The sequence below is a fragment of the Durio zibethinus genome, chromosome 24 (genome assembly GCF_047325235.1).
Source record: "Durio zibethinus cultivar Kanyao isolate XHJ-2024 chromosome 24, ASM4732523v1, whole genome shotgun sequence".
NCBI lineage: Eukaryota > Viridiplantae > Streptophyta > Magnoliopsida > Malvales > Malvaceae > Durio > Durio zibethinus.
In genome coordinates, this window is record NC_143185.1 from 15294056 (window position 1) to 15316888 (window position 22833).

The following is a 22833-nucleotide window of genomic DNA, read 5'->3' on the forward strand; positions in this document are numbered from 1 at the left end:
CCAAAAGCGACAGATTGAGTAGTTAAAATTAAATTACATTACAAGTGGTCCCCAATTCCAACGCACTAAAGTTGCGCCCATACGTCACTCTCATGACGTCACTCAACCGAACCTAACACGTGGCACATCGAAGTAGCTTCGTCAATTCCCCCCAGGAAAGCGTCCATGAAACAGCAAAAACAAAGATAATTCTTAAATTATAGATATTTATATAAAAAAAATGTATAAAACGGTTGCATCTATGCCTTACAAGTTACCCTTCCTACACACTATCGATGACCAAAGTCCATCTTCCTTAGAAATGGACTTCTCTCATAAGAACTCGAACCCTAACCCTAATTACACCTGCTTCTCTGGAAACTCTGATCCGGTGGCGGAGCTCGAGCTCTCGGATTATCTCATTCTCGATGATGGCTTCTTCGAGGAAGACAATTTGTCGCAAAGTATGGCGTCATCGGAGAAGGGCATAGGCGGCGCTAATGTAGTTAGTGGTGCAACATCAAAAAATACTAACATGCAAGTGATATAAACCCCCCCCTCCCCAACCGCTTGGATTTTTCTTTTGCTTTTTTTATTTTCTTCTTGAAAACCCATAAAAAAGAAGTAAATTAAGTAAAAGTAATGTTTATCATTGACTTATTTTTGTTTAAGAAATAATGGGTTTTTTTTTTTTTTGCTTGAAAACTTGTAGAAAATCCAAAAGTGAAGAGAAGAAAAACAAGTTGGAACTGGGACATCGAGTTGCATTTAGAACGAAATCAGAGATAGAAGTCATCAATGATGGATATAAATGGAGGAAATATGGGAAAAAGCTCGTCAAGACCAGCCCCAATCCAAGGTAATTTGGTAATTATCAGTGCAAAGTAAGAAGAAAAATTTTACTTTGAATTTGGGTTTATCTTCTTGCATGAAATAATAACATATATGATGTGAATAATTCACTTTCACTGAGGTTGGAAGGTGGAACAAATACTTCTCATTATGGTTTCAATATTGAGCCGACCCCATAACTTAATTTGCATAAATCTATGGTGGTTTTTATATTATATTTCCAACTTGATAATTAACTTCATAAAAATTTTATATTTCTCAGGTTTCTTTCCCCTGATCATTTGAAATAATTATATTAAACTATATCCAGACAATCTATGTCTCCAAACAATGAATTTGGATCTTAATTAATGGGTTGCATGTTGGATTATGATATTATTCTAGTGTACCATCTCTTTGTCTTTCTCATTTATTTTGCGTCAATTATAAATATTAAATCCAATTCAACTAGATTCATAACTCATATTGGGAACAATACCTTAAGCATTTCCCTTTCCATCATTTCTTTCCTGTCCTAAAGTGGAGCGAGTTTTAGTTTTAGGAAAAAACCTTGCCATATAATTTAACATATACCGATGAATCAAACCCGTCACATCATAGAGTAGGATAGTAGCAAATTGTATCGGAAAGGGTTTGGAGGGGGGGGGGGGGGGGGAAGTGGGACACCTCATTAAAACAAATTACAACCAAATTGCCATCATCGATGAAGACTGCAATTGCAGGAGGCATCGATCACTCAACGTACATACACAGAGGGCTGCTGCGTTATCATCGTGAGCACAGTACTAGCTAGCGTGTATGTATATGTGCAAAGTGTAAAATTAGACTGTATTTTGACTCTTCCTTTCTACCTGTTTTGCCCAAAAAGAAACCATAGCCATGCATTTTCCTAGCACTCTCTCTCTCTCTCTGTCTCGCGTGTATAAATATCTTTGCATTTTGGGGTCTCTGCAATTCTTCCTTCTATATATTCCATCGCTTTCTTTCTTTCTTTTCTGATGCATATGGTGCCAAAAGATCATGCACGGGTTAAATTAATGATATCTTTAGGTTATTTGAATATAGTTTCCTCGGGAGTCTGTCATGAAACTTTGATATTATTAAGAAAACTGCCGGTTGAACCTCTTGCTCGAAGGCCTAATATTGTTTAAGTACATGTTGGGTGCCTGGGGTCCATAGGCTTATTTTGTTAAGACTTAAGAGCTAGTTAGTGGGTGTCCGAGGCTCTAATATTGTTTAAGTGCATGATGGGTGCCTGAGGTCCAGAGGCTTATTTTGCTGAGACTTAAAGAGCAAGAGGGTTGGTGTCTGAGGCTCCAACTCGCTTATGGAATTGTAAATTGTAAATCATCTTACCTAAAATCAATTGATAATAAGTGAAGAAATTTAATTTGAATATAAAATTATAAAAATTTATAAATTTATTGTATATGTGATAATATCATTTTAATAGGCTTTCATCATGCTATCATGTATAGATAGAAATAAAAAAAAACTATCATGCGATAAATTTGAAAAAAAATATAAAAAAAATTGACTCCGACACCATATTAAACATTCAATCTAAAATCAATTAACAGTAAGTGAAGAATTTCAATTTAAATATAAAACTATAAAAAATTAAATATTTATTACACGTGAGATAATAACATTTTAATAAATTTTCATTTCGTGTAAGTTTTAATATCATATTAAACATCTAACCTTAAAATCAATTGAAACTAAGCTAAAACTATACATAATAAGAGCAAGTGGTAGGGATAGTTGCTTTCGGCTTCTCCGGAGTAACAAATTAAGCTGTGTATGAATGAAATTGGAGTCTGTTTGAGGCATCGATGGAAAAATATGGAACAGTGAAAATACTACTGGACAGTATCAAACTTAAATTCATAATGCTTGCAGGACCACTTAAAAGCAAAAGCTTTGTTGCAATATGAATCATACACAATAAATCATAAACAAATACTACTTCCCAACAAAAAACTCTCTAAAAACACAAATATAGTGTGTTGCCATGTTGGAACTTAGTTATGATAATTGGAGGATTTTAGGAAAATTCAAATACATAAAACTTTAATCAAATATATAGTTAATATCGATCAAACCTCAAATATTTTCATTACAAGCATGGAAGTATGTGCTTTTATATTTGCTTCTTTGCCTTTATATAAATTTATAGTTGGCCAATCCATGGAACATCTTAGAGGTTAAAATTTCATATTCTAATAATTTAAAAGTTTCAAGTTTGAATTTTTAGATAGATACGAGTGAGATCATTTATAGAATGAGAAATGACTACATTTTATCATTTTATTATATGATCTGGAATCATCTATATTTTAAAAAAAAAAGTAAATTTATAAATATAGCTATGAATTTAAATGTTAATTATGTGTTCCCCAATTGTCCTCTTGGTTGATCATGATGTGAATAATTATTTAATGTATGCAGGAACTATTATAAATGTTCAAGTGAAGGATGTAATGTGAAGAAGAGGATAGAAAGGGACAGAGATGATAGAAGTTATGTGATAACTACCTATGAAGGTGTTCACAATCATGATAGCCCATATATGCTTTGCTATAATCAAAAGCCTCTTATGGCTCCTAATGCTTGGACCTTACCAGCTTCTCCTCCCTCTTCTTCTTCTACATGAAAAGGAAAAAAAAAATACTTTTACATTCTTCTTCATCGTCTTCTCCTTACCATGTAGCTTAACATAGCCATCTACTTGAAAGATATTTTTCATGATATATATGTGTATTATACATATAAATGCTCTTGAGAGAGATTAGTTGACCTAATTTTTCACTATGTTTTTTGGGCTGAACAGTTATAACTCAGCCCCTAGAAGAGGGGATCCACCTCCTTCAAACCCACTTTAGGGACAATAAAATGGGACTGGGCCAAGCTAGTGAATTGACTTTAAGTCGTCTTTGTTGTTTTTAATATTATAATTTTAATTTCCATCTTTGTTATCAGATCTACTTTTTATTGGTATATTAATATATAAAGAATATACTTTTTTTTAATAAAATTATTGCATCTGTCAATTTTATGTATAAGACGATGATGTAATACAAAAATTATAAAATATATATAAGTCAAGGAAATTAAAATTTTAATAAAAATCTAACATGTATTGATAAAAATAAAAAATATATATTTTGTGTTTATCACATAAAATGATAATTTTCCAAAGAAAAACTAAAACAATAAAATTTTAATATTTTCACAATTATAATTTTTATTATACTTATAATTTTATAAAAAATAATTCAATTAAAAATAATAATCAGATTGACTTGACATGGATAACGTTGGAGTTGCTCCAAAATTGAGGTTTCAGGTTTGGGTTGGAAACTGGAAAATGGTCCGGCCCGATCCAACCATTATTGACCATGTCTTTTTTTTCTTTTTTTTCTTTTTTTAAAAAAAAGAAAAAGCCTATTTTGCCTTGCTGTTGGTCCTTGGAAGTTGGAAGTTTATTGAGGGAAACTACTTTTTTGTTTCCATTTTTATTGGTTTTTTTTTTTTTTTTTTGCTTGCAAATCTGCAAATTTAATTGAAGAATCATTTATTCTTGAGGTGCCATTCATACACTTAACTCTCCTGAAATTGACAAATCTTATCTGGGAAAAAGAAAAAAAAAAAAAAGGGGAATTGACACATCTTATACATTTGACGCGCATCTTAACGCGTGATTGGAACATTCTACTTCAAGCGCATGACAAAAAGGAAACACCATACTCAACCCATCAGAAAACCATTTCTGCATCCCTGCTTTAACTTGTTTCTTTTTTATCTGATTGATTTCTCTTTATCTAATCTTCCGATAAACCCCACTAAAAACGTTGGATTTTTTTTTTCTGGAAAATATATTTTTAAACTCAGGTTTAATCGATTGAGATTTGGATGCTCTAAAGAGAAATTTAAAGAGAAACCCACTTCTTGTGTTTCCATTCTAAAGATACCCATTTGAAGAAGGTCTTTTTGTTAGATCCAATTTGATTCAGAAATGATGAGTTTGGGATGGTGGATTTAGGTGTAGATCTTGGGTGGATTTTGGTGTGAGATGGATATTGGTTTGAAATTTTGGGTACCCATTTTGAGAAATTGTTACTCTTCTTTGAATTTGTGCCTCTTTGATGTTACTTGATTAATCTTGCTATCGTTTGTAAAGTTGAGTTGGGTTTTTTTTTCTTTTTTAGTAGATTTTTCTTTTTCTTTTTTTTTGTAGTAGATTTTTCTTTTTTTTGGGTTGTGAGAGAAGAAAAGAGAAAAAACATGTTTTGGAGGGAACGTGAGAGGGAGAACAAAGAGCTTAATGGAGGACCTCCTTGTGGGCAGATTAGAGTTCTTGTTGTTGGTGATTCAGGTATCGAATTTTACTTTCTTTTTAATCACAGAATTTTTTGTATTCATAAATTGTGTTTGTCTTTGCAAAATTTTCTGCTTTTTGCTGTATGCTTTTATGTATGGAGTGCCTGCTTAGGGAATTTAATGAGTTTGTATGCTATAAAATTATTATAATTGTTACTATACGAGAAGGAACATGCTTGATAAATATCTTGGTGTACAAAACCATAGTTTAGCTGTTGCTGATTAGGGTTTGGTTAAATTTATGAATGTTCAGTTTTAAGCTTACTGAAGTGTAACTATGCTGGACAAAGATGAACGTTTGGATTACCTACCAGAACGTAAGGATAAAAGGACTTAACGTAACAAATGTTTTTGTTTGCGCATAAAAAATTTGAGAACTTGATTAATGGCCATTCATTATATTAATGGTAGAAATGAGATATGAAGTTTATGGTGTGAAATAATTGCCTGACTTTCTCAGTTTTTGGTTGAGGAGATGTAGTGTGTGATATGTATGTATAAGAAACAAATTTGAAGCCATTGGAGAAAGACATGGGGTGATGTATTAAGATTTGACAGAAATGGGAAGAAGGTAGAAATCTTAGTTGGTTTATTAGGTAAACCATTAATTTTAAGAGCTAACTTGGTAAAGTTCAATTTTTTTATTGGTACAAGAGGGAGCTCCATGGCTTGAACCTGGGATCTCTATCCATACCCCATCCCACCCTTAACACTTGAGCTAATGTTACACTTCAAGTTACTAGAAGGAAAATTGGCATGGCCTTGGTGGCAGCACTTCAGTAATTTGTAGACGACTGTTTTATTACTTTCTGTATCAAGAGAACAAATCTATACAACGGATTCATTGGTTTCATGTTCCTATGATATTTCCTGTGGACGTCATAGTATTTTTTTTTTTTTTACTGCTGAGTGTTTCTGACAGTGTTGTGCTATTATTGGGCAGTAAGCAGACTCTTGATCTGCTGTTTTGATTTGTTTACTTTCATGCTTAATTAAATATAAAAAATGTTTATTTTCAACATTTTATTAGATGCCAGACTTTAGCTTGAAATCTTAGTCTTTTGGCAGGTGTGGGGAAAACTTCTCTTATTCATCTGATTGTCAAAGGCTCTTCCACTGGTCACCCTCCTCAAACTATTGGATGTACAGTTGGTGTGAAGGTAAGACTTAGTACTCCTTTGTTGTTTTAAATAAAGTTATTATTTGAGTTCATTCACCAAGTAGCCCCCACAATTCTACCCAGCATACCACATATGGTAGTCCTGGTAGCTCTTCAAGTAGCTTAAAAGGGGATGCTGAGAGAGATTTCTTCATTGAACTCTGGGATGTGTCAGGACATGAGCGATACAAAGATTGCCGGTCTCTTTTTTATTCAAAAATTAATGGTGAGTACTTGATCTTTGCTTGAGCAAATGTGTTTAAGTTTTTGATAATTGTTGGTACAAAAACTTTCTGATGCTTAGTTTGTAAGTCCAGTAATCCACAATCTTTCTTGTTCTTTTTCGAAGTATTGGATGGGTTGCTGTGGGCATGTTCTATTTAGTACTAGCTTGAAATTAAATTTTCAGTTGAATGGGGAACAGGTTGAGGACCATGGCTATTTCTTGGTTGATATTCTGAACAGTGCCTTGATTCAATGACATGCATATATATGAAGTGATGGCTACTGTCATTAGTTGCACTATATCAGTTTTCCCATAGCCTGTTATTCCATAAATGAAACGTAGACAGCTGCAGCTGTTTGATTCCCTTGTTTTTGTTCATAGCTAAAATATATTTAATTTTTAAGCTGCACTTGATTCTACAGATCTATAGGTGTAAAAGATGCTTTGGAAAATTGTTGTTTCTTCTGTATAGAATCCCTGTTAGTTTGTAACTTGAATGCAAATTTGCAAAATACCAAAATAAATGAATTTATTCAATAGAGATGTTTGCAATACAAGCTGATTGCACCTATTGCAATTTTGACTCAATGGTCTTAAATATTATCAGCATGCCATCATTACCATCCTACTGATGTGCACCTAATCATCTTTGCCTGGAAACTTTTTCTTGCTTCGTCTTCCCATAATAGCCTTTTGTAATTACTGCAAGCCCTGTGCCCTGTGATTTTCTCTCATGATTCTGCCTTGAAATTTTGTGCAGGTGTTATTTTTGTTCATGATCTTTCCCAAAGGAGAACAAAAGCAAGCCTGCAGAAGTGGGCAGCTGAGATTGCCGCAACTGGGACATTTTCAGCTCCTCTAGGTTCTGGAGGTCCTGGGGGACTTCCTGTCCCATATATTGTTATTGGTAACAAAGCTGATATTGCTGCTAAAGAGGGTACAAGAGGTAGCAGTGGAAATCTTGTCGATGTAGCTCGTCAGTGGGTTGAGAAGCAGGGTTTGCTTCCATCTAGTGAGGAGCTTCCACTGACTGAGAGTTTTCCTGGTGGTGGAGGCCTTATTGCAGTAAGCATTTTAACTTATGCACTGAGTTGCTTATATGTTGGTTAGAGTAAATTTTCTTATTTTATTCTTTCCTTGTTATATGCTTGCAGAAATTTATGGGGGAAACTTGGGTGTTTCAGTGTAATTGATCTATTTCATGTAGATTGTAGTTGCAATAAAATTAGAATCCTGTAGACAACATGTCAGTTTAAAAGAAGGGAGATGATACGTTTCAGTTCATATTTTGTAAAATTTAAGTCAAATAGGATAGTTTTTCTTTTACTTGATTAATTTATGTCTCAAATTGCTGCGTGAAGAAAGATGAAGTGCAACAGTTTTCATTAATTGTCCGCAATTTTCTTGCTTTTCAATTTGCGACTCTCTCTCTTGGATAAGTGACACCTGTTCTTTGAAATTTATGGTTTTGTTGATCCATAAATCCTTGTAATTTAGTAATTTCACAGTGGTAGTTGTCCATTACCTACTGTTTACTGGCGTTGTTATTTCCAGTTTTGCTCTAATTTTGTTGAATGCTGTGCATTCTACTTCTTAATTATTTTAGCAACATACTACATGTACATGACAATTTTTAGGAACTCTCAAATTCTTTAGCATGAAATGTTCACCATTCTATTGTTAATTTTCTTTTTCTTTGAATTCAAATGTCTAAGATAATTTTGAGATTCCATTATTGATGCCTTTCATTATTTGTTATGCTTTGTTATTAACATGGATATATGCATTCATTTTTTTTTATTATTATTATAAATGCTAAGATTTCACTTAACCAAAGAACACAGCCAAGCTGTTACGGGTAAAATTTTGCATTCAAAATTTAGGAAACACTGAGCCTTTGGATGTTTTATTTAAAGTCATTCTTTGCATTTTTTGGTGTTTGGTAGACACACAAAAAAAGTGAACAGAAACAAGTTTCACTTACAAAACAAAATAGCAAAGCAAAGTGATGAAAACATCTTCCAGATTTGAGGCCAGGAAGTTAGTTTCCTCACCCAGCAATTGCACTGTTAAAGAAAAAAAAAATCGCTCACTTGTATGTCAACCTTTTCTGACTAATTATGTTGTAGAACAAGTAGGGGAATGAGATAGAAATAGAAATTTAGAGGGAAAATCAGAGATAGACAGCAGCAATTAGGGAGGAATAGAAGAAATGGGGGAAAAATAGAATTAATGGAGAAAACTAGAAAGAATCAATAGAGGGGGAAAATCTCAATAATCAATATCTCATAATCTCAAATGTTCATTAACCAAAACCTAATTAAATAACATAGGCATTTATTACTAATCCTGAAACCCTGCTAAATCACAAAATATCAAATATAACCCTAAAATCCTAGTACTTGGTCAAGAAATAAAATATTAATTAACATAAAATAACCTAAATATATGTAAAGATTACAATCAAACCCTAAAATTAAAAATAATGTCCTAGATAATATAATCCCTCAACTAGCATATTTCCATCCTCCATCAAATTACCTCCCTCTCGATGCTAAGTCATCACATTGCAGGTACCGGTCACCTACTTCAACAATGCAAACCCCTCTCCGCTTAATTCTTCTTTCTCTGCCTTGCTGAAAGATCTAAATCTAGATTTTTTCTTCCTGCAGAGATAGCTGCTCCTGTTGCTGGTGACAGAGCGTCTTGTCCTTTTGTCATTTTTCTCCCCTGTTCTGCTCTTACTTATCTCTCTCACTTGCTCCCTTCCATTTCAACACTAACAGTTTCAAACCTTTGTCAAACTAATATCAAATCTCAACAAATGGTCTTCAGTTAGCACACACACTTGTTCAGATTTTCTATTTAATTTACCATGATGTTTGGTTGATTTGTTAAGATCTGGGATGATTTTGGTGGCTGGTTGTTGGGGCTGTGAATGGGGTTAGTTTTGATTATGAATCTGCATCGATGCAGTGGCAAGAAAGGGACAAATTTCTTGGCTTTTGTCACGCATGCAGAACAAATAATGTTCTTACTTTTTGTTTATGAAATCTTTGTTATCTGAATTAGGAACTGTGAATTGAGGTCAGAGTCATCGAGTATTGAGTAAATGGGGTTGGCTATTCCAACATAAGTTACATTCCATGTGAGTTTGAGTTGCAAAGGTGGTGGCAAAGAAAGATTTTCCTTTGTACAAGGAATACTAATAAATGTTTGTTCTTGAGTCCAAACAATAGTAGTATTTTCTTTTCTTGGAAAATATCTTTTATGGAAGATACTTTACTTCATGAAGTTGGTTTCTGCAAGCCAAAATGAGCTAAGATGGCACCACTGATAAATCAATCACGATGTACTGTTTAAAACTTTAGCAAAGAGTTGGGGTTGGTGAAGATTCTATGCTTTTGCTGAGCATGGCAAACCTGAGTTAACAAAATTAGTTATGGCTTTTGCTAATTGTAGATGTCTTAACATTTTGCTTGATGTCTACAGGCTGCCAAAGATGCTAGATATGACAAGGAAGGTGTAATGAAATTTTTTCGTATGGTATTACTGTCCTCATCGCTTACTTTGTGTGGTATTCTAGCTCTCAATTTGTTTCAAGTTAGCTGTTGTTAAACTTATGTTGTACTCGTTTCAGTTGATTAGGAGAAGATATTTTCCAGATGACTTACCAACTGCAAACACATGGTCCATAACTCCTGTTCAGAGAACTTCTCAACGTTTAGATGAAAATTCCAGTGATGATGATCAGTTCTATTTGTACAAGCGTAAAAGGTAAGTCAGGCTACGGAGTTACCTTGGGAAACTTTTATGTGAGGAAGACTATTGTTCTTCTTCTTCTTCTTCTTCTCTCTCTCTCTCTCTATCTTCATGTTTGCGGTGCCCTATATGAAAGGATGCTTCCTACTTAAATTTTCTGTTGTTTGCAGTTTGAGCGGTGACCCTTACAATTACAACATGCTTCCTCCCCTACCAGCTCAGCGCAATCTGACTCCACCTCCCACGCTTTACCCTCAACAGCCAGTTTCAGTGACTGAGAATTACAGCCTCCCAAGATTCTCCTTTACTGGCCCCCAAGAAATCAGCAGCACCATCAGATCAAAGCGCTCAGATATCAATGTCTGATGCAATATCATTTCCAATGTTTGCTACAAAACAATCACCATTGCCGGGAGGGGAAATTTTGTGTTGGCCGTATTATTCGTTGCTCCATATTTTTACCCCTTATTCGTTTTGCTTGTAAAACTGGCATGTCAATTCTTTTATATCCTTGGCCATAAACAAAAGTTGTAAGGAAAGGGTTTCTGGGTTTTACAGTTTAACTGGATGTATAATTATTGATTGTTTGCCTCCCACCAAAATATAGGCGATTCTTTTCAATCAAACCTTCTTTTTCTTTCATATTCCCCCCCACCCCGCGGCACCCCCATGATTTTACTTTCAGTTTGAGGAATGGAAAATAAGAACTTTCACTGTGAATAAGTAACCATCTTTTTGTATTTTTTTTTTCTTTAACAAAAGAGTTTGAGTAGGGGTTATCCCGTTACAAGGTCAGAGCATATCTTAAATAATATATATATATAATCAAAATAATATTTTAAGTTTAATCTAACGATTAAAAAAATAGTGGTACTGTTAATTATTATCCCATAATTGCCGTTAATTATTATTATCCCTTAGTTAAATCCCATTAAATTTTAGTTTGGACTGAAATTTTATTAAAAAAATTAAATATACTGAGAGTGATTTTAAAATTTTATTTAATAGAGTAAAAAATGCAATAAGTGTCAGTTTTTAACCCTATTTATTAACATTCACATTCTCCTAATTAATAGTTAATATTTTCAAATTTTTATTTTTTTATGAAAGGGATCTTAGCTTCAATATAAAAAAAATTTATAAACATTAAAATTTAAATTCAAATCAATAAAATATCACTTTTAAAAAATAGTAATTTTATGAGCAAAACTTCTCGTTCAATTTATTTAAAAAAAAAAAAATTTTGTTTCCCTTCCGCCGTAAATAATACACTGAAAACAAGCCTTTTCCACGGTCGAAAGCCAACGCGTACCCTCAAAAGGTCCGCCCCAAAGGTCAGCCCCCTCTGTCTTTCTTTTCTCTTCTCTAAAACCCTAAACTTTTTTTTGTCTTTTTTCCCCTCATTTGGTAGAAATTAAACCTGTAGGATTAGCAGCAGCATTCGGTGTATCTTCCTTGTAATACGATTTATAACTCGAAATCTGGATTTCTCTTCTTTTTTTTCCCTCTTTATCTAAATTTTATGATTTTTAACTTATTTTTGGGCTTTTGATTTGTGTTTATTTCACTTGTTTTATACCTAACTATATCATTTCAATAATGGGTTTATGTTACTGCATGATGATATGCTTTTGTTCCTTTAATGAAATGGATATTTGGTAAATAATTGTTAAAAAATAGGATCGTTGTTAAAGTTGAATGCTTTTTGATATTTTATTCTCTCTGAAAGAGTTTCAGTTTTTTGTTTTTGAAGAATAAGAAATTTAATTTTGGGAATTGAATTTATGCGATTGTTTAAGAAAGCTGTGGTTTTTTGTTCACAAAATTAAGAATGTGTTTTGTAGTATGATGAAAATGGAATTAGCCATTTGATTGTTATGTATAAAAATTTATGTAAATGGGTTTCTGAGGCTTTTTATGGCTGTTGGCTATAATCGGGCCGTAATGTACCTTGTTTGGATTTTTTTTAGTTTTGTTTAAAATCTTTCGAACTTTCGAATGGAAGATGGGTAGCTTGATTATCTTTTTTGGGAAAATCAAGTGGAAAATGGTTGTTATTGAGAGGTTAAATGTGTAGGTTCTAAAGCCGATAGTGGGAGCATTGCGTATATTCTCTCTGTGATTTTATCTCTCTGATATTCATAGATAATATGATGAAAGTGGCACTTGTCTTCTTGTACTAAAGCTAAGTTGAATGCATAATGTTTTAGTGTATTGTTTGCTAGACATGCTGGAATTTTAAATGGTAGGGAGCCAAAAATCCAGCCTTCTAACTGCGGATTGTAAGTATTTGTCACTTATTTACCTTTAAAAGTCTCCTTTTTCTTTTGGTGTCATTGGCTGCTCCTTGTTGTAAGTAGATTTGATTGCATTTGCTACTGGAATTTTTAATTATGTGTTAAAAGTAAAAGTGAATCGGCTAAATTTAATTTAACTGCTAGCTGTTCAGTCAAGAAATGAATAAAAATAGTTCATGTGCTGTATTTTCCTCTTTCATTGAAGAGTGCTGAAGAGGAAGTAGGGAAAGGAGAAAGGGCAATTTGTGATGGTGGATGTGTGGTGGTCCCTTCTCGGGGCTGCCATCCCAGCAGTTATCGCAGGGCAAGCTTTTAGAATGAAGAAAAAGCATGCTGAAGAACAGAGAATTAAGAGTGCCAGGGGAAGGGAGAAGAGCTCGGATGATATTTTTGTTTGTGAGAGAGTCTGCACATCAAAGAGAATGTTGAAAAAAGTTGGGGCATTTTCAAAGGATCCAATTCCTGACACTTGTGTAACTGTCTGTGGTGTGTCTGAGCTCGATGCTTGCTCTGATGCTTGTGCACGTACTGTTTGCGTCAACCAACATCAGGTACCCAACTGGAATGACATTTGCCTTCGAAGGTGTCAGAGTGAATGTCTTAGACTATCTGCATCTCATTCTTCATAGTTATGGTGACTGCTATCTCAGTTTCACTACTTGGTCTCTCAATGGTGATCCTTCTTGCAGTCAATTTTAAGTTGAATATTTTGCATGATTTTCATAACGGAGTTTTTGTTTAACAATGGTGGTTAAAGGCTATGGGCTTTTAAATTCATCATTTTAAAACATAGAACACGTGCGGTTTCCTTGAGCTGTAAACTTTGAATTATGAAGTCTCTTACGTGTTCTTCTGTTAAATAAATTCAGATCAAACAACTTTGTTTCGCCATTGATGGTACGTCATTGTAGTCTAATTGCTGTAACATATGCAAACATAAAAGATCATGTAACAAAAATCGGACTTACAGAAAACACACCTAAATTACTCTACTGATACGGTTTCTGATTTAGTTTAAAGTTCATCATGAGATTCTTCATTATCAGAGATACTCTCTTTCACCTTCTCAGCAGTCTTGTCGACAGCTTCTGCAGCAGATTTGGCGGTTTCTTCAACCGTTACTTTACTTGTTTCAATGCTTTTCTTCACTGCTTCTTTCATATTCTCTCCTACACTATGAGAACCCGTAGCTTTTTCTGTGTCCGTGCTTCTAAAACTGGTAAGACAAGGAACAAAACATGTCAATGGAGAATGTACATTCAACATTGAAATCAATGTATGTAATAACAAAAACATAACATTGTCATGCAATCTTACTCTAGATTTGGAGGGGTAAACTGCAACTGGAATTCATGGATAATGGTCTTAATCTTTTCCCAGGAACTTTTTTGAGATTTCTTCAACAATGAAATGGTGCTTGATACAACTTGGAAGAAAGATGGTTTCTCTTCATTACAAACTACTGATGGAATTTGATGCGAGAGAATGATGAACCAAAGAAACAGAGTGGAGCTTCTTCTAGATTTATTCATTCTTAAATTTGCAAAAATAGAATAGAAATAATCAAGTAAAAGAAAGTAGTATTCGCATTTGCTTTAAGCTTTGTAGTTAGGGGTGGTTTCAAGTTTACACACTTTTTGCCAAATACAAGTAACGTGGCGTTGCCACCTTGCTCTTAGGCATCCGTTTCTGAACATTTCAAAAGGTGGGATGATTGTTTTTTCTAGATAAATAATTTTTTTTTTATTTTTAACTTTCTTTTAATTTTTCTATTTTTATTTAATTCATTTGAGAAAAATAATTCCCGTCTAAATGTTTTTAACTCACGAATAAAGGGTAATACGCGTCTAATTATTCTCGAACCTGAAACTTATTTTGAAGTTTGATAAAAATACGTTTAATTTTTTTAGTTTGAGAAACGTCACAACGTTCTGTTCCCTTCTAAGATTTAACAAAAAATACATTAATACCACAAGTATTAATTTTTTATCAAAACCCTTCAAATATTATTTATTAAGGTAATTTTAAATAAAAAATCTTTTTTTTCTATTCGAGGTTTTAACTACAAAATAATACAAATTTAATTAATTTTAAAATTATTTTTAATTATTAAATTATATGTTAATTCACTATATATTAAATATTAAAATAAATACTAAAGTTTAAAATACTAAATGAATGAGTCCACTCAAATGAACAGATATAAATGCAGAGGGTTAAAATAGTAAATGAGTCTATGAACTTTTCATTATTTATAAATAAATTTTTATATTTTATTTTTTATTCAAATAAATCCATGACCTATTATTTATATCAAACAAAATCATTAATCCTAGAAAAACACTAAGTTTTTTTATTCACTGGTATTTGAGAATGATGGCGTTTATCGTATAAATTTTTATCTTTTTTATTGGAATAAATTTAACTTTTAATTAATTATTTTTACAATCAATTAAGATTTATTTGAATAAAAATCCTATCACCATTAATTAATTTTGTCAGATAAAATTATTACATGAGATGACATAAATTTAATAATTTATGTATTTATTTTATATTCGGATCGTGTTAAATATATATAAAATATTATTATAATATCAAATTTATATCGATATATCAAATATAAAATATATATTTTTTTATTTTTATCAAATTCATTTATAATTTATACTAAAACTTTAGTTATATAAATTTTTTTTATATTATTTCATATCATATCATTATATCACATTTAAAATTATCAATAAAAAATTATTGATGCTTAATAATTATTGTCACATGACATTTTTGAACATATGTAAAAAAAAAAAAAAATGTAATTTCCAAATGATATGTCAAAAATTGAAAAAATAAAAATAAATTTTTTATTTTGAGACATGCTTGAAAATATCGCATATAACATTTATTTCATATCATTTTTGTAACATGGTAATTCTACTTTTATTGACAAAAAGAGATAACGATGTTAAAGTTTGCATTCAAATAAAGGCTCAAATTATTATAAACAATTAATAATTGATACAATGAATTACAATAAGAAGATAAAAATTCATAAAGGCTGGGAGTATTTAATATTTTAATAACTTAAAAAGGTCAAAAAAAGAAATGGGTCGGGTCGGGTCAGTTGACTGGGGAAGAAAAGTATAAAGCCCAAGGACTTTGTATTTTATTTTACATTTTAGGACAGAACACAAGTACATACATTAGTTTGATTCTAACTGAAAATCAAATTTAGGTTTCTGCCTCTCAGCTCTCATTGGAGTCAACCAGGTAAGAAGTAAGAAAATCCGTCCTATTATTTCTTTGATCATCGCCGTTTATGATATCATAAAACCAAATTGCTTTCTGACAAAACCCCACTTGTCTAGTTATGTCTGGCGAAGAGGAAGAAAACGCTGCCGAGCTCAAAATTGGTGAAGGTAAAAAAAAACCCATTTTCTTTTTATTTATTTTTCTCCTTTTCTTTCCAATTGGCTAAAATTATTAAAACCCACAAGCTAAATGAGTAAATTTTTGTTTGGATAGAGTTTTTGAAGGCGAAATGTTTGATGAATTGTGAAGTGGCTTTAATTCTTGAGCATAAGTATGAGCAGCTTCAGCAAATGTCTGATGACCCCATGAATCAGGTTTCCCAGTGAGTTTCATAAGAACACTTAATTGTTTCTTGGGTCTTTTTTCTTTTCTTATTAGATAATCTCTGTGTAATTGGCTACTGGGGTTTCTGTTTAATTTAATTGACATGATTTTAAAAACGATTAGCTACTTTTTTGGCCATAAATTTCGGACCTGGGATAAGACTTCATGTTTCCTAGAATTTTTGCATTTTTTTCGGTTATTGAATTTGTTGTATAAATATGTTAGCCTGAGGGCTTGTTTGGTGCGTATTATTGGATTGGATAGGATATAACTTGTTTTTTCATTGTCTCTACGGACCTGAGGGCTTGTTAGATAAACTGTATAGATGATTATATAATCCTATAAGAGGGGGAGTGGTGGATAAATTCTAGGTTTGTTTAGAACAAAGCAAGCACGCTTTTATTATGCATGAGCCAAAATAAGATAAAACAAAGACAATTTACTTATCAATTATATCTGATCTATTACATTCATATTCCGGAGCACCAAACAGAACCTAACTGTATAAGATGGATTCTCTGATGGGCTGTGGTATTTACAGAAATTTGCATGCCTTTATTGCTATTTTTCCTCTCAGTTGATGTGGTGAATGATTTTTTTTTTGTGTGTGTGTTTCACAGGGTATTTGAGAAGTCGCTGCAGTATGTTAAGCGCTTTAGCCGTTATAAAAATCCAGATGCTGTTAGACAAGCTCGAGAGTATCCTCTACATTTCTTAAAATGATAAATGGACTTTATTTTTAAGCATATGTGCCTCTATATATTTACTCCTCTGCACTAGCTTTTCGGGCCCTTCTTGGCTCCTATATATTATTATCTTTTTGATGTTAGTCAAAGGAAGTCTTGACTGATCAATTTACTTGCTGGGATCTGATTAATATAGACAAATACTATTTCCTCTTGTGACATTGTAGGTAATGCTTGGGATGGGGTTATTTCTTTTCTTTAATTATGTAACCTGCCTCTCTAATGTGAACCTTAACTGAAATTCAGAATTCTGAGTAGATATCAGTTAGCTGAATTCGAGGTGAGGGTCTATACACTAGAAAGCGGTAAACTTAGAAGTAGCATGTTTATTATCATGTGGAAATACTCTTTATATTGTGCTACTTTTGCAGCTTTGTGTTCTTGGTAACCTATGTCCTGAAACTGTGGAGGAAGCAATTGCTATGGTGCCTTCCATCAAGGTATAAAATGTTAAGCACACTTTTCTCTGTAACTCTACCTCTTTTATGTCCATTTTTCTTTTCATTGTTTGAATAGTCATTGGGTAATCTACAAATTAAAATTGATTGTTCATCCTTTGCATGCATTTATGCTGTATAAGTTGAGAATGATTTATATGTTATCTCTCTCTTTCTTCTACCCTGATGCAGCAAAACAAGAGACTAATAAGATGCTATTTAGATTGTGCTTTCTTTTTTCACATGCATTTTCTAGCGCATAAGTTGACAGATTTTAATGGTCTCTCTCTATCTCTGATACAACAAAACAAGGAAAATGACTCTCGGAAGCTATCCCAGCCCTCTAGTTCTTTTGATGACAATTTGATTTCTAGAATTTTTATTGTGATCTTCTAACTATCTAGCAAGTTTTTTAAAATTAAGATAAATTGTTAATGTTTCTTTAGCCTCTAGTAATGAATTGTCTTTGCTATGCAGACTAAAGGACGGGCTCACGATGATGATGCCATTGAGAGAATGTTAAATGACCTATCACTTATCAAGAAATTTGAGTAGCGGTCGCTACATTTCTACCAACACTTATTGACTGTATTTGAACAGGCTTATGACACTGAGACCATTAAGAGGAAGTTCAATGCCCTGTGTCTAATCAACAAATCTCTGTTGGGGTCATTATATTTTCTATCTGCCCATGTCAAAAGTTTGGAAAAAGGTATGACAATCGCATGTTTGGAAAAAGGCTTTAGCTTTAGCTTTGCATTCTGCTGATTTTGCAATGATATTTTTACTGTGAGATTGTTGTTCTTCTAATGATAACTCTTGCTCATGATATTAAGAGTCAAAGTTCAAAAAATTTGATTACATAAAGTAAAATTCATACGTTTTTTATATGATGGGAGTAAAGATAATTGTTCAACCAGGTCTCTTAGTACAATGTTGAATTCTTAACGACAATAATCAATGTTCAATACCTAAGAGTCTGTAGTATTAATAAAAAAAAATCACACATTTTTAACATAATCAATTGCATTTCATAGATTTCAAGCCTAGCTATCTATGAAGTTGAAATAATTTCCTCTTTCTCATTGTGAGAAGCGTCTTAATCCAATGCCCAAGCAAGGATATTTCCAAATGGAGTTAAATCCCTCTAAAGTGGGCTCTAAGGAGGACTTAGCCCTGTGAACACATCAAAAAAGAAAGATAAAGGCAGTTCTTTTTCTCTATTTTCTATAAGCTGGATACCTCTCGAACAAACTAGCAATTGGAAATTTTGAATCAAAATGAAATATTATCCTTCTGCAAACCTTGTACATATGATAAGCTCAAGTGTTTGAGCTATCTAGTTGAAAACCATCTCAGAAAAACAGAAGAATTTAAAGTGAAGCAAACCAAGGATCATAATGTTAGCAATAGCAGAAAGATCAGTTAAAAAATCCACCACCAAAGCAAATGGAGTTCTAAAAACTTTAACATCCCTTATCAATCTTCTACCACTGCAGAATACTTTCTTGGAGACAATATGACGTTCAGACCATTCTGGATTTATTTTTCTTTCTCCCAGAAAGGAAAAACACGCAAATGCGCACTATTGAGTTGTCAAGGACACAAAAATCTGGCAAACTATCCTCTGTATCAGTAAACTCTCAGGATCCTTGTGGACAACGTATAATGTTGGCTCATCTCTTTATACATAGAAGCCGCACAACACAGATTAAAAAAAAAAAAAATTCTAATTTACAATTCACACTTAAATATTTGCCAAACATCATAAATCATGAGAAGTAGTGTTGAGCACACTCATTTAAGGGTTTCTCAAATTGCATGATAACAGTCTCCTCTACTGCAAACCAAACACCATGGGTGGACTTCTCTTTATCAAATGACTTAGAACAGCTCTGTAAAGAAATACATAACACAAAGATGAGCACAAGATGGAAAGCCTTTTCACTTGGAAAAAGGAAAGTACAAGTAATCTGCCAGGTTTCACATAAGCAAAATGCTAAGTGGTAAGCTTAGGACCCCAAGGAACAATTATCAGTTTAGAAAGCACAGCAGCAATTGTACTAAAGTTATGAGCCCAGCAGCGCTTTAATCATTGAGGTCGATTCTAGTGAAACATATTCTTTGAGTTAAAAGAACATGGTAACAACAAACAAGTCATTTTTTCTTTTGTTTTTTTCTCATTTTGAAGGGAGGCCAGAGAGGGAGAATAAGAAGATGAAACGGGAGTTAAAGGACCCAATTCTACCCATATATCTTCCCCATCTTCCTTATTGGGTTCAGTTAGATTAATCAAAGAGTTGACAACTCACCTTGGAACATGTATAGACAGCAAGCATCAGCCAGTTCCAATTCTCTAGTGAACCTTTATGACAAGCATCAGCTTCTTCTTGCAGAAAATATATTAATGGAGGCATAAGCTGCATTTCAAAGTGCCTTGAAGCACCACAAAGCCTGCACTTCCCAGCATTTCCCACCTCTGCTGTAGCCAGAAGAGGTTTCCCACCAAATGCATATCTGAGAACATAAAGGACTGTGAGAAACATTTATTCACTCTCTATTTGAGACATCAAGAAGTTAAATAAACAATATCAATATTATTTCTCTTTCTTTTTTTTTTTTTTGTTCCTTGTAATTGCGGTGGGAAAATGATACTGAGAGTAACAGTGCCTAACTCAAATTACTAATAGAATCAATGTTAACTAAATAAATCTCCCTGTAGTAATCTGGGTGATGAAAAAATGTTTGCTTCCTTGTTTATTCTTTTTGGGTACATTCATTATTCTGTTGTTGATTAACTTTTGGAGTTTAACTAAGGCCTAGAAATGATGAAATCATGAAAATATAATAAAGAACAATATGCATCATTCCATCCTTTGTCAACCCCTTGCATTAATAGTAGTGATGGTACAGAAATGGGAGGAAGTCTATATATGCCAATTTAAGCAAGGGATGTCAGCTTAGACATTCGACAAATAACCCTAAATGACCTGAAACATTGCTCTGGAGATGCATCCAATTGTTTCTTGAACTTGAGGTAAGTCCTGTCAGCATTCAAAGCCTTATCATATTCATAATTTTCAGCTTCCCATGTTTCTTCTTGTCCATGATCATCAACATCACCTTCTTTCTCCTTGACAGAAAGTGACGAGTAATTTGAACACATAGAAGCAAAATTCTTTGATGATGGCTCCACCTGACTATAAATGTAGAAGCACGGCATCACTGCTATAAAGGAACAAAATGAGTCGATCAAGCCTTTAAACACAACAAAATTAGTATACAAACAATATGAGGAAGAAATTTATATGGCATTTTGAAGCAACTTTGAAATCACAATGCAACTCTCCAGACCAAAAAGTATTAAGAAAACCGAGTTGCTGCTTTCCATATTAAACAGAACGAATGAGAATGCAGTGCTTGCAGCAGTGTAGAGAAGAACTTGGTTGTTATGTGACTTATTAACAGCAATGGTACTTGGTTATAAAATACATAGAATAGAGTAAAAGCTATCACATAAGATTATATATATAAAGGAATTCTAAGCAACACATCACAAAAGGGGCAACCTCACCTGGCGTCTCAGTATCCACACCTCTTGTTTGTGCTGTTAAAGGAGAAGAATGCTTCACAGCTCTTTCAGAATTCCGGTTGGTATTTGTCTTCTTGGGCTGAGAACTCAAGCTTGCTACTTTAGAAAATGCTCTACTTAAGTCCTCCAGATCCACATCTTCATCATCCTTATCACTCAAATTCTCCCACCAGTTCATTTTTGAAACAGAAATAGGAGATGCAGCCGCAGGAGTTTTATCCTCAGTAGCAGTGGAGGATGATTCCTGTGCATCATTTTCCACTTTCTGAATTCGAAGAGCTCGCCAACTATATAGTTATATTTCATAAAACAAAGTATAGATGTAAAGAGTCATTATTCTTGTAGTAAAAGAGAACACAGCACTTATACAGTTAAATAATTATATTTCATCGATAAATTGTGGTCAAACAAACAATTCAGAGAATGAACCTGAGAGGAGAGCTACCACAATTTGGTGTCACACAACCAAAAACAAGAAGAAGACGCTCTTCTATCTTTAAAGTTTCACTTGAAACAGGAGCATAAACCTATAAACCTGAACAGGAATTTAGAAAAATAATATAAATTATTGGATTCCCATATTGATTTTTTTTTTTTTTTTGGCAATAACGTGAAGAAAAAGCATTAGAGTAGAATAAATAAGCACCTGAGCAACAAGACAGAGTTTACTTCCACATTGAGTGCAGTGAATGAGGGTGGGGTTTAACTTTAAAGCCTCTATAGGAAGAGGCCAATCCTGTTGAACAAACAAAGTGAAGGGTAACTTTTGCAAGTTCATAAAAATAGAAATAAATAACCCAAAAAAAAAAGAAGATAGAAACCATTTGAAGACGAAAAGAGAAAGAAAATTACGGGAAGTCCACCAATTTTTGTAGTATGATGATCAGAGGGCTCACGGTTATCCTCAGCCCACGGCCCTGGCAAGCCTAGCATCACTTCACTCATATCACTATCTCAGTTTAAAAAAAAAAAATAAACATGACGAAAATTAACAAAAATGAGTAATCCAATTATAAGAAAACCGAAGAGAAAAAAATTTCTCGGCATACCTCTAAGTAAAATCAATAAGTTAATGCAACAAAAAAAAAAAGAACTTTCTTGCCAAATGGAGCTGCTTGTTTTAAAAGTTTGGGTGTTTTTGATTTTGAAATTTGGAGTGGTGGCTCAACTCCCTGCTCAAACGGCGGATGCTTTGCTTGCTTTTCTCGACTTCTCTGTTTCTGGTCTGCAATAGAGGTACGTCTTTTTTTTAAAGTTTGTTTGGATGAAACCAAACGACTACGTTTTGCTTATATTATTAACGAACTGAAATTTGCATAGGCTGGATTATGTGGCACTAGATTTTGCAAAATGTAAATTAAAAAATGTTATGTCAGATGTATTGGCAATTCTTTTTAGATATAAAAATACATTATTCCTAATTTTATGTTATTATTTCTTTATTTAATTTTTTAACTTATTTTATTAATTGAATTAACATCACTTTCAATCAAATACATTATTAATAATAAATTTTTTTAAGGGACAAGAAATTTTTATTTGCCTAATATAATCTTCTATCGTCTCAACTAATTCATGCAGATTTAATGATTTATATCGGATTTCATGATTTTATAAAAAATTATTTTACCACGATCTCTCATCAAACTTGAATTCAAAATAAAATAATAAGTAAAACTTACATAAAAAGGACATGATTTTAGCAATGATAAAGTCATGCACTGAAAAATTAGTGTTTGTCAACAGCCTCTCCATTATTATTTT

The 22833-nt window shown here is 32.9% G+C and overlaps 5 protein-coding genes across 7 annotated transcripts; 4 read left to right on the plus strand and 1 right to left on the minus strand.

Annotated features, from left to right (window-relative positions):
- Positions 1-226: 226 nt before the first annotated feature.
- Positions 227-3812, plus strand: LOC111316105 (putative WRKY transcription factor 51). The gene is made up of 3 exons (XM_022918119.2): positions 227-516; positions 692-838; positions 3283-3812. Exons 1-3 carry the CDS (start codon positions 242-244, stop codon positions 3485-3487), a joined length of 627 nt encoding a protein of 208 aa, XP_022773854.2. The 5' UTR covers positions 227-241; the 3' UTR covers positions 3488-3812.
- Positions 3813-4591: 779 nt separating this feature from the next.
- Positions 4592-13549, plus strand: LOC111316915 (small GTPase LIP1-like). Of its 2 annotated transcripts, XM_022919150.2 has the most exons (9): positions 4592-5209; positions 6283-6374; positions 6458-6599; positions 7360-7664; positions 10092-10145; positions 10240-10376; positions 10532-11695; positions 12587-12643; positions 12864-13549. In XM_022919150.2, exons 1-7 carry the CDS (start codon positions 5119-5121, stop codon positions 10725-10727), a joined length of 1017 nt encoding a protein of 338 aa, XP_022774885.1. In that variant the 5' UTR covers positions 4592-5118; the 3' UTR covers positions 10728-11695; positions 12587-12643; positions 12864-13549. The 2 variants fall into 2 exon arrangements, with proteins under 2 accessions (XP_022774885.1, XP_089610141.1); XM_089754015.1 differs by lacking the exon at positions 6458-6599 and having other exon boundaries at positions 6272-6374.
- Positions 12907-14411, plus strand: LOC111316916 (uncharacterized protein At5g64816-like). Its single transcript, XM_022919155.2, has 2 exons — positions 12907-13209; positions 14039-14411. Exons 1-2 carry the CDS (start codon positions 12907-12909, stop codon positions 14048-14050), a joined length of 315 nt encoding a protein of 104 aa, XP_022774890.1. The 3' UTR covers positions 14051-14411.
- Positions 14412-15817: 1406 nt separating this feature from the next.
- Positions 15818-18365, plus strand: LOC111316917 (DNA-directed RNA polymerase II subunit 4). 2 transcript variants are annotated; one of them, XM_022919156.2, is made up of 7 exons: positions 15818-15928; positions 16027-16077; positions 16184-16292; positions 16915-16992; positions 17287-17320; positions 17412-17480; positions 17955-18365. In XM_022919156.2, the coding sequence occupies exons 2-7, from the start codon at positions 16029-16031 to the stop codon at positions 18030-18032; spliced, it is 417 nt and encodes a 138-aa protein (XP_022774891.2). In that variant the 5' UTR covers positions 15818-15928; positions 16027-16028; the 3' UTR covers positions 18033-18365. The 2 variants fall into 2 exon arrangements, with proteins under 2 accessions (XP_022774891.2, XP_022774892.2); XM_022919157.2 differs by having other exon boundaries at positions 15833-15935.
- A 511-nt stretch (positions 18366-18876) lies between these two features.
- Positions 18877-22423, minus strand: LOC111316918 (putative uS5 assembly chaperone tsr401). Its single transcript, XM_022919158.2, has 7 exons — positions 21922-22423; positions 21716-21805; positions 21499-21596; positions 21052-21356; positions 20468-20702; positions 19790-19994; positions 18877-19372 (listed from the first exon to the last, which is right to left on the minus strand). Exons 1-7 carry the CDS (start codon positions 22012-22014, stop codon positions 19250-19252), a joined length of 1149 nt encoding a protein of 382 aa, XP_022774893.1. The 5' UTR covers positions 22015-22423; the 3' UTR covers positions 18877-19249.
- Positions 22424-22833: the final 410 nt, after the last annotated feature.